General features: G+C 39.4%; 1 protein-coding gene across 1 annotated transcript in view; it reads right to left on the bottom strand.

The window, feature by feature from the left end:
- The window catches only part of SLC41A2 (solute carrier family 41 member 2), a 76777-nt gene that overhangs the window by 43724 nt on the left and 20675 nt on the right, over window positions 1-12378 (bottom strand). The window contains exons 5-6 of the mRNA XM_034778426.1: window positions 3364-3511; window positions 887-966 (exon numbers count right to left, since the gene is read on the bottom strand). Coding sequence (XP_034634317.1) covers window positions 887-966; window positions 3364-3511 — 228 coding nt within the window. The remainder of the gene's footprint in view (window positions 1-886; window positions 967-3363; window positions 3512-12378) is intronic.

Here is a 12378-nt window from a genome sequence, read left to right as displayed (position 1 = left end):
GTGAGATCTTTTTGCACACTGCAAAGTAGACCAATGAAGAATAAATCAGAACTAGAAAATAAATATATTTTTTACAAGTAGAGCCTACGTAGAGTACAAATCTGCGGATATCCGCATCCGCAGACCATGTTTGTGGATCACAGATCGGATGCGGATACAAATTTTGTATCTGTGCAGGGCTTGACTTACAAGACATTTTATTTTTAAAAAATAGTTTAATATGCTGACAAATTCATCCAACATTCCACATCTATGCTTAAAGAACTAATTCAGAGACAAGAATCTAGGAAATATCCACATTTAATTCATGGACCTAATTAATGTTCACAAATATATATCTGCATGGCTGCAAAATGTTTGATTTGTACATGCAATTGCACATATAGGCAAGCATATGAACCAACACTCAACTTGCTCTATGATTTCTATATTTTGCCTGCATTATTACCACTTAATACTTGCACCTGCATATTTTGGAGATGGCGTTTAAGCGACTGTTTTTGATAATCTGCCCCATATGTCCAAGAGAAAACCCTTGAAGAATTACATCTTGGAATCCTATATTTAACAGTCATAATAATTTCAAAACAATATTTGAATATGTTTTCTTTCAACTTTCCCCCTTTCTTACACAAACTTTAAATATGTACTACTAGCCTCCTGTTTTTCCTCTCTCTCTCACATGCACTTCGATGTTTCTGGTACATATGACCAGGAGTCACTGCTACTATTTTAAATTACCCTGTTCTCACACCAAAGTTACAACTTAAAATTAATGTAGTAGATACCCACCCACTGCAGCTGAACTTTAGTGTAATAATCTTTTATAAAACATGTATAGAGACTTGTTGATATTTATTCTAAAATAATCCTATTACTGCCTTACCATTGATTACTGGAGTATAAACAACAATCCCAACCAAATTAGGATCAGAAACAGTTGTGTCCAGAATAAGGCCACCAATGCTGAAAAATATAAAGTACAACATTTAGAACAAAGCAAATAGGTGCATCAATATTTATTTTTCAAATTCTATCAATCAATCTTTAAGTATTCAAAATTCTTAGTAACACTTATTCAAAAAGTGACCTGAAAATTTTCTATGCTTGGTTGCTCTCTCACTGTCCCTCCCGCCCGCCTCCCCTTTTTAAAGGAAAGTTTGAGCATACAGTTCCACTGCTCCTGAGGAGATTATTAGTGAAAAACACACAGTTTTATCAATGCTCCTTTTAAAAACAGTTTTTGCACCGAAGAGGTTTGAAATAGGAACCTAATATTTGAAAGAGGGAGGTGCTAATGTCAAAAAGGTGTCTTTCAATATCCTTGTGAAAATCCTTTCAGATTTAGCAGATTTATAAATCATAGAGAATTACTATTTTAACTATACATTAGAATTATCAGCACTGTTTATTATTTGTATTATAGGACTGCCTAGAGGCAGCGATGGAGATCAGCACCATACAAACATAGCTTAAGACAGTCCCTGCCCAGTCAGTGAGGATTTGTCCCTTTATTTTCTGAATGCTCCAGTCACAGTCCCCATGCTTCCAAAACAAGCTGCACCTCCTCCACTGTAAGCCTACAATACACAGATCTCTAGTTACAAACAAGATATAGACAAAAACAGATCCTCTCTTCTGACCTGAGCATTATATCCCTGGCAAATTTTAAGTTCCTGCAGAGCTGTCAAGCATTTGGCCCACAGGCCAGTCTTTCCTCCAGTCCTCAATTCCCTCTTCATAAACATCCAGCCCATAATTGCTGGAGTTCAAAAGGGCCAGAGCAACAAGTAGGAGGACCTGAGGAGGGAACTTGTACCCATTTCATCACAGGCAACTGAGCTTCTTCTCCGTTGCCATTCCCACAACCATAATCCCACAGCTCAGGCTTGAAAAGGAGTCTCCTTCCCCGCTTTGCTGCTGCTCCTCCTCTCTCCCGCCATTTCTTTTTGTTCTGTGTAGCTCAGGCTTTGTCTTCACTGCTAATAAAGATGAGTTTTTTTACCATGAGGTAACTAACATGTAGAACTATCCCAAGGTAAAAGAAGACCTGGCGCTTCAATTTTACCCATCAGCTAAACAGCCCTATACCCCTGCTAGCAGCTCACCTTGGCTAGGCCTACCCAAGATGCAATCACACCTTCAACCACAGTACAGACATACCCGAGAGCCTAAAACACACCAACAACCCCAGTCTTGCTGAACATTACCACCTCTTCACCCTTGTCCAGGGGAATCCTTCTGAGACATTGTCTTTACTTACCCTTCACTAAGCCTTGGAGACTACTGTCATGCATACCAGTGGTTCTCAGCCTGTAGTCCGCAGACCCTTGGGGGTCCTCAGACTATGTCTAAGATTTCCAAAGGAGTCCACACCTCCACTCAAAATTTTTTAGGGGTCCACAAATGAAACAGGTTGAGGACCACTGATGTATGCCACCAAACTGCTGACAATTCCCATGGCAAGAAGACTGCTACTGACAAAACCCACAAAATTCAGTGCTGAAATGAGGCATATGTCACCTCTCAAGGTACATACTGTATGCACCTTTGTTCACAGCACAGTCACAGATCTGCAAGCCGCTCCAACTAATCCTTCTACCATTCAACACAGCTACATCTAACACAGTGAATGCAAGGGCATGCATGCAAATACTGTTGGAATCCAAATCTGTGGAACACGACATAACAATGGGCACAATTCCCTTAGTCCTTCCTCTTCTCTACTAATTGTGGCTTCATAGATTTTAAGGCCACAAGAGACCATTAGATTATCTAGTCCATAGAATTTCAAGTTTTGAGCCTAACAACTTGTATTTGACTAAAGCAAACCTTTCGGAAAGGCATTCAATCTTGATTTAAAGATTTAGAGAGATGGAAAAATCCACCGTTTCCTTTAGTAGTTTGTTAATCATAGAATATCAGGGTTGGAAGGGACCTCAGGAGGTCATCTAGTCCAACCCCCTGCTCAAATCAAGACCAATCCCCAGACAGATTTTTGCCCCAGACACCAAAATGGCCCCCTCAAGGATTGAACTCACAACCCTGGGTTTAGCAGGCCAATGCTCAACCACTGTGCTATCCCTCCCCCTTACTGAGCATTCTCAGAGGCTACTGCCAGCTCTAGGAGGTCAGAGCTAAGGTTGCATACATTGCAGGGGTAAGGTGTATCTCAACTCTGTACAGTATATCCTGGTTTTCAGAGATTTAAGTTTAGCCACTCTCCACATTCTGGAAGGGCATAAGGCATCACTGAACAATTTTAACTCTGCATTAATGAAGTTTGGGGGGGTTAATAAGACAGGGACAACAGGTAGATTCAGACAGGGGAGCACAGTGAAACAATTTAAAAAAATTACTTACCTGCTTATAAGCATAGCAGTTATAACAGGCTCCCACCCTGAATAGAGAACAGTTCTTGTAGCTGGATGTTTGGCAGCTATTACAATCCACATAGGAGTCAGAGCCAAGAAAAAGGCACCAACTAAAGGAGATATATAGTAATATGTCTCTAAAATAAAAAAACAAACATTGATTTAGCCTTTTTGGGGTTCCTACAAATTTTCTCCTAAGGAATTTAAACTTTAACATGGAATTCTGTTCTACATATTATCCATTTTTATACTGTCCGTATCACCATAGTATCCGAGTGTCTTCCAGTAGAGCATTAAGTGACATGATTAATATCACATACATTTCTTCTTTCATCCTTTGCCCAGGGGACAAATCATGTGTGCAGTGTAGTGATTTGTTTTGGGAGGTTTTTTTTTTTTTTTTTTAAGTGTAAACACTGCACCGTGTATCTATGTTAGAGAAGATAAAGAAGACCTGGAAAATAGAACAAACTTCGTGATGCATATCTCAATTTTTGTAAAGAAGTAGAAATCAAGTTTTCATTTATTAATTCAACTGAAACAAACAAACAAGGACCCAGTCTTCCTCCTCCCCCAACAATAGATTGCAAAGTACGCTCTACAGAAATAGCAAGCCTTAACTGATTAAATCATCGTGCTTAATATTATGCATATAAATCAATCATGCTAGGTTTTAAATATCTAGGACAGTTCTGAGCAGAATACCAAAATGCCTACTTTTGTTTTTACTTTGAGTAGCTCATTTTAAAAATACATATAACCAGCTTGCACAGTGTAATGCTTAAAAATACAACAGCAGCAATTTCATCAAAATTGCATCATAATTCATAGGAAAAACAGCAGAGAACAAGGACTCCACAGTAAGGTAATATATTTATAAAGCAGAATTGCTTATACAAACTGTAGTCTGTCTGCATAGAAAGAGTACAGTTTTTCTCCATAAATGAGTTTAGGACTCAGTCCTGCAGTCCTTCCCCACATGAGTTGTCCCATTGATGCTATATTTCCTAATGCAGCAACAACATAAATAATGGTATAAGTCACTTAATGGCAAATAAATGTAAATTACACAGTAATGCCCCAATACTATTTTGCATATGCTTAATCTTACGAAAAATATAGCACTGTTATTTAGTATTAAACAACTGGCCGTATTTTGCCCACATGTACAGAATTTGGGCAAAAAAATTATCCCTAACAAGTTTTGAATGAATGTGCAAATTTTTTTAATGTAACTGCATGTAAAACATTGGAAAATAGAAGATTATCAGTTTATAGGTATGACTTCACCCAAGCACCATAACTTATCAGTGTGACATCAAATCCCTGAACATCAAGATTCTTATTGCAGAGCCTTTCAAGTCAAGCAAATACTACTTTGGTGGCATTTAGAAAAAAATCTGTTCTGAAAGAGTTTCAAAAATGCTGCTGCCATGGGAGTGTTTCAGGATGTGAGAGAAAAAGCGCCACAGTGCAAGCCTCAGTCAGTTGACCTGGACCCTAAGCTGGCAGCTATGGTGGGTCTTTTTTTTTTTTTTTTTTTTGGTAGTTTAGACATCTCTAAGCATTCAGGTCATAACATAGGATCAAGGAAAAACTTTGTGGAGCAAATACCAACATAGCAGCACAACAGATAATAAGTAATTGCAAAGGTGGAAAAAAAGAGTTGTCACAAAAGAGTTAGGGACAAAAAACTAAAGAAAGTTTGACATTCCATCATCTCAAAACAACAGCCAACAAAAACCCCATAATGATTCATCAATATCAAATAATGAAGATCATCAGACATAGTGAAAAATTAAACAACATTATGCAAGAAATATCCCAGACCAGAGACATTTTTAAATAAATGTGTTCTCCAGTTAGAGACAGGCTGCAATTTTGCCAGCCTTTGGGGTTTTTTGTGTGTCAATTGCTGTCTAGTTGTCAGTTTCATGGACGAGTCTGCAGAAGTCAAATGATAACTCATTTACTGAAGCAATATTTTAAAACTATGAAAACTGTGTTTGAATAGTTCTATTGTTTCTCAATAGAATTTATTTTCAAAAGTTCTTTGGGAGATCTGCTCTGTAGCGGGGCAGTCACCCGCTCCAGCTTGGAAGGGGTTAAAAACAGCCTGGGGAAAGGGCTGCCCCAGGGAGCCAATCAATCAGGAGTGGGCTTGAGGCAGACAATCAGGGCCCATCTGAGCCAGCATAAGAACGGCTCCTAGGGAGAAGGAAGTGAGTTCTTGCTCCAGCAGTGGAGCAAGAAGGACTTAGCTGCCTGCTACAGACAGGGGTACCTTGGACAGAGCAGTACTGGGAAAGGGCAGGCTGAGCTGGGGAGCTCTGGCCTGGCGACCTCCCAGGCTGAGGCCTTGCAGCAAAGGCTTGAGGAGGTACTAGGGCTGCAGGGAGGCAGCCAGGCCAAGAAAAGGCAGCAGGTCCAACCCCTTTGCCAGTGATGAGTGGCCATTTCAGACTGCAGTTTGCCCCTAGAGAAGGGGATAGATGATGACTGGCAGTAGTGACTGAGGCAAGGTGAGTATAGGGGAGTTGGAGTTCCCCTGGGGAGACCCAGAGTGTGGGGGCACTGCTGTGGGGCAGCACCCCAAGATAAGGGGCACCGGGGTCCGGGAGGAACATGGGGCCAGAGGTGTTGGAGACAACAGGGCAGGTAACTGAGGGCAAGAAACTGGCCAGAGGAGGGCGCTCCTGAGCTGGATGAGCTAATTGCTGGACTGACCAGCAGGAAGCGCCACGCCAGTGAGCCGGCTCTTTGCTACATGCTCCAAATACTTAATTTTGTGAAACTGTAAGAGAACAATTACCACTAAAAAATAAAAAGGAAAGATAATGAATCACAAATCAAACAGTATTGGGTCCCTTTTTTTTTTTAAACCACTGTAGCTTAGTTTTAATAATACTTCATAAAGAGAAATGTACTATTGCAGAGATTCTTCAACTTTTTCATCATGTGGATCACACCGTAAAATACATTTTTTGTGAATCACCTCCTCATCTGTATGTCACATTAGGATTCTCTCCCTCCACACTTGCAATCACATAAAATTCCTGTGACTACTACAGAAATTGCTTACATGGAAAAGTAATGTATGTATTTTTGAAAGTCTTTAGTGCACTAAATGTTTTGTCCTTTTTGAAAAGTTAATCACACTGTCTAATTTTGCTCTTCATTCCATTGCCCCTTCCATCTGTTCTGTTTCTCTCTGCAGACACCCTCCCTCCACCCAAGTAGTGGTTTGTGGGACACAGTCAAGGGAATTTCTGTACTATAGCATATTTTGTAAGAATAATGAAGTCCTAATGAAGTCACTTATTTCTAAGATATTCTGCTGGTTAAACTCTTTGCTAAGGGATGCCGAGTGGGTGCCCATTTTGTGTAGAAGATAAAGTCCACAGGCTAATAAGGATTCACTGTATAATAAAACACTAACAGTAACAAAAAGGACAACAACATTTAGCAGAGAGAAAAGATACCCTAATGAATCATGAAAGCCTCTTGCTTGTATCACAAAAACATTTAGCCCACAGCCTTGGACAACATGTAATTTGAAAACAAAAACAACACACACACACACTCTAAAGGCAACTAAAACTCTAAAATGAAGCCACTTATTTACTATAATAAAATAAAGCAATCATTGCAACCCAATAAACAAATATACGAACCTGTTGGAACATGTTCATTTGGAAAGGAAGAGACATATTTAAGCAGTTCTCAAGGGAAAGTGGATAAAGAAATTGTTTGTTTGTTTGTAGTTACCTCCCCAGTTCCGCACTCAAAGTAAAGTATCTGGTATAGATCCTTTCTTTTGAAAGGTGCAGAGGAAAGAGAGGTTCCTCACAGGTGAAATAACCCTTAAAATTAACTAGGAAAATGACATAAAGAATACTAAATAAGAATGATCAAATGTTTTCTTTTCAAATAAAATACTAATACTTCAAAATAGTACATTAGAATTACATACAAATATCTAACACTACCACAGCGCTATCTATGATGACAACACAAAGAAAAACTCTAGAGTTAGAGCCTGAGCTATTGTAGAAAATGATTAATGAACTACAGTTCAAACAAATATAGATTCCCTCTGCAATACAAGACGACAGTAATATTTCAAAAATGCTGTGTAAATAGCCAGCTGCAGGGGCTGCCTCACAAATCTCAAGAAGCCAAACTAACCCTCAACTGGCGATCAATGCTTTCACAGGCTGAACTGAGTAAATTTTGAAGTTAACAACAACTGTATGGAACAGATATACAACTATACAAATCAACACAGGCTGTCATATAAAATGTATATCCAATTAATCAAAAAGCATTATGAAACTTCAGAAGGGTGCTCAAAACTGGCCTAACTTTCTTCCCACTGAAGTCAACAGTGAAATAGGAAATAGAATTAGGCCAGTGCTTTTTAAACCCTACCCTTACTCCCCACTTTTTAGTATTCACACACATTTCAATTCCTTGAAGAGTGGGGGAAAATATGAAACATGTTATTTGCCTGCTCCATACAAATAGCCTGGCATAAACAGAACAGTGTAGATAAACTAATTACTAGGATTCCATCTAAGGAAGGAACTTCCAATGAGAAGACAATACAATCAGTTCCTAAGAAAATTAAGTCTAGCATAGGATACAGTCAGAGCCTAAAACTTTTAATTTCTGCTTCACAGCTGCATTAGTTCATTAGCTTCTCTTTAGGGCAGGGGTCACAACTAAACATCAGGAGGCCATGACCATCTTAACAATATAGGAAGGGCAAATGATAAGGCAGTCTCAGCTTTATATTAGTCAGTTTTCAAGCTCTAGACTAGACTACTACAACTCACCTACGTGGGCTCAAAGGCAAAGACCGTCCAAAAATTAAAGCAAATGGCTGCCCACTACCAATACTCTAAATTCCACTCGCTACCTATCTATTTAATAAGAAGTCCAAATACACAAGGCATTTAATAGGCTAGACAAGGTATCTCAGAGACTGTCATGATGGATTATGAATGAATGTCTATGATGCTCTAACAATGAAAGTGCAGCCACTCAGGTCCAGATTCAGACTTTTGGAAACAGAGAGCAGAATATTCTGAGCTTTGAGAGACTCTAGCTATGCTACAGTTTACTAGAAGAGTTCAGACAGAGTCTGACCTTGTTCAGGACTGAATTCAAGACCCACTTCTTCTATGAGGCCCTTTTATAGTAGAGCCATCTTCCCTGCATGGCCAATCCACAATGGGGAAGGGAAAAGAAGAAGAAAAAAGTACCACCACCAGAGAGAAAGAAGAAAAAGAAACACACAGTAACTAAAGAAAATTGTTGTCTAGTACTTAGATTACATGGTGAAATGAGTCTTAGCTAAAGAAGGGTGTACAAGGATCCCAAAGAAGTTTCATATGAACCCTCATTTATTCTATGCATTCATTCATCCACCTCACGAAAACTGTGATCTCAATCAGCCTTCGGTTACAAGAAACATACACTTCACATTTATCCAGTGTGCAGCACATCTACAGTGACTTGAAAAATAAATCTAATGCCACTCAAAAAATGCAACCTTTATTGGACAAATATAATTGGACATACTATACTTCTCAGTACAGTTAAAAATCTTCATAGGATAATAGGGGCCAATGTAATTTGTCTTCTTAATATAGATTTGAGAAGGTTAAGAGATATTATTGAATTTTTTATCTTTAACAAGAGAAAAGCCAGTGTTTTTGAAGTTCACAATAGCACCAGGAAGTGTACATGTATTTTTTTTGGAATTAACAAAGTTCTGTGAGGAAAATCCGTATTTTCTGAAGATTATAAACTGAGTTTCCAAATCCTGAAAAATGAATTTATCAAAGCTTCAACAACACAGATACACTTTTCACTTTAATAAATTAGGTGTTAGAATTTCAAACCATTTGCATACTAAAAATTTTGTAGTCAAAGAGTACAGACTGTATTCCCAATTATGATCCTATAGAGCCCTCTAGTGTTCCAAAAGGCAGTGCTACTACTCATGTGAAATAAGTTACACTTGATCAAGGCAGCTAATCTAACCTGTTGGTAGTCAGTAGAAGTGAAGTAGTACATCTTCTTCATCAGAATACAGAGCTTCATCACTATTTAACTACCTTTAACTGATCATATGAACAATTAAAATATTAGTTAATGTGTTCTATAACACCACTCATTTGTCTACTGTAGACAAAGCCTTAGCAGGCTTAGAGGTTCTAAGCATTTAAGGTGGCAGGGTACTGAAGGCTAGCCCAAAGCTGATTAAATGCTTTAACAAGCTTAAGCATCTGATGAGAAATTTTAATATCTGATAATTATCTCACTTAAAGTGTATCAGTCTAGACACACGGGCATATTTCCCCTTAGTTAGCTGAAGACATAACTTTTTTATTATATAAAATCCAATATGAGAGGATTTATATTGAAATATATTGTCTTGATGGGTCCATCTCTGATAAACTCATTTGAAACCTTGAAAGCATGTAGATTTTTCACTTTATTAATTCTCAGAAAACACAAACACAAAAAAACCCACCCTTATTATTATGTTTCCATGAAGGATTCCAAGTAAAAAGACTTCACCCAACTCTATATTTGTTCTGCATTGTATCATCATTCTCATCATGCTTCACAATAGCATTGTGTGACCAAAACATGGTGGCACTTGCTCCAGCACCCTGACAAAGACAACATATGTTTAGTCCCTCCTATCACAGAGCGATAGGACGATCAAAAGTGGGACCACTCCTTTCCGCAGAAAGGTATGCAATCACCACTAGTTCTTTCTCCCCTCACAGTCTCTTCCTCCTAAGACAATTCTCCCTATGCTAATGGAGCCAGGAATTTAAACCTCGCTTCAGTAAATTTCTGCAGTCAGCCTAATAGGTTGTAGGGAAGGACAGTATATTCAGAGGAAGACGGAGAAGTGAATTCACACTGCTTTATTACTACCTTGATGAGTATGAGGTTCTTTACAATGGGCCAAGTTACCACTTCTACTTCTTCTTGCTCGGATCTTGAGAAGATTTCCGAAAAGGCAGGAGGCTAGTAGTGGACAAATAAATCATAGGAAATGAAGAACACCAAGACATTCCTGACTCTCAGTTCCATGAAAGTAGAGAACTTAATCTTTGCAGGAAAGTTCTACCAAAAGAAACATCTGAAAGCCTGAAACTATAAGAAGCTAGACATTACTATTCTTGGGAAATTCAGCTCTAGCAATCCTTCCAAGGGCTTTACAGTATATTCTCATATGAGACAGAGTAACAATGTGAGGGATGTACCAGACAGGAATTCCTCACCAGCAAATTAAAACCCTCTATATCCCTATAAAAGGAGAACACAAAGACAATAACAAAGAACCCAAGGGTAGATGCAGTCATCTCAAGAATAGCCAGATTGATTATATGTTCCATGAAAAGGGCAGTATCTCTGAAGCGGCCCTAAGGAAAGAGAGATGGAAATGACTGAAATGCCATTTGAGTATTCTAGAGCATCCTTTCACGCATTTACGTACATAGCTTGCTCCTCAATGTCAGTAAGCAAGTGATTTGGATGGCTGCAGAAGCAGAGAAAGAACAGTTAAAATTGGCCAAGATTCTTCTTTTTTAGAGTTCTGCTATATTCTCGGCCATATAGGACAATCTGAAGAACTTCACAAGCCACAAGAACTTCACTTCAGCTAGAATCTAAGACTAAGCTATCAGCACACACCTGTAAAAAGGAATCTACAGTCTGGTGAACATCATGACACCGAGCCTTCTTCAGTTCGAGTTGACTCTACTCCTCTCACTCAAACAGGCAGTCCAGGTCCTAGAACAGGGGTTGGCAATCTTCAGCACGCAACCCACCAGGGTAATCCGCTGGCGGGCTGCGAGACATTTTGTTTACCTTGACTGTCCACAGGCACGGCTCCCCGCAGCTCTCAGTGGCTGCGGTTCGCCGTTCCTGGCCAATGGGAGCTGTGGGAAGCAGCGCGGGCCACAGGGACATGCTGGCTGCTGCTTCCTGTAGCTCCCATTGGCCGGGAACAGTGAACCATGGACACTGGGAGCTGCGGGGGGCCGTGCCTGCAGATGGTCAACCTAAACAAAATGTCTCATGGCCCGCCATGGATTACCCTGATGGGCTGTGTGCCAAAGGTTGCCGACCCCTGTCCTAGAAGCCACAGCAATAGTTTCAAGAGCTACACAAACATAAAAACTCTAGTTCTGCCATAAAAGTAGAAAAATAGGCAAAAACATGACCAGTCCACAACCAAACAGAGTTGGGAGAGATGGACATGCAATTCACATGTTCATAGCCTACCAATCTCAATTCCTAGATGACTGAGGGGAAAAAAAAGGTCACCAGGAAGCCAGACAAAATGCAACTCTGGCCGACAACCTGACAGTGTTAAAACACTGCCATTTGAGGTTAGTGGTCAGTAGGCCTCATTGTAGGCCTCATTTATGTGGTGGGTCTAATCTCATGATAGTTCTCCACTTTTCATCTTTTAAGATTGAATTAGAAAGTCAGTGTTATGGTTGAGCAGTCCTTGCTGCCATGTACAGGGCTATTATAAAATCAACAAGTTTAGGTTCAGAAAAGAATTTTCCATCCTTGGAAGACAGACAAAACACAGACAACAAGGGAAGCGTAGCACCATTCTGTGGAGCAGCTAGCAACAATCACATTATTTACTGTTGAGCAGTGGTGGTTCCCAAAGGAAAAAGCAGTAAAGAGTTAGGCCAGTTTGATGATGCCCACAAGCTAGCTCATGTTTATACTTTAAAAGCCCAATATTTTGTTGCAATTTGGGGAATAACAAGAGTCCGTTGTTATTTCAATGGATTAATTTTTCCAGGTTATGTTATTTTTAGCTTTATTTTATCTAGATATTTTGATTTGCGTGTATACATATATAGCTTTGACTCTAGGCACTTTAACAATGACTAAAACCACAAACCATTCAAAAAACAGAAGCAGACCTCTCTACACAAAGCAAGTTGTCTAC

Source organism: Trachemys scripta, chromosome 1 (genome assembly GCF_013100865.1).
Source record: "Trachemys scripta elegans isolate TJP31775 chromosome 1, CAS_Tse_1.0, whole genome shotgun sequence".
NCBI lineage: Eukaryota > Metazoa > Chordata > Testudines > Emydidae > Trachemys > Trachemys scripta.
The sequence above is the reverse complement of the archived record's forward strand: the minus strand, read 5'-3'. Positions and strand labels throughout refer to the sequence as shown.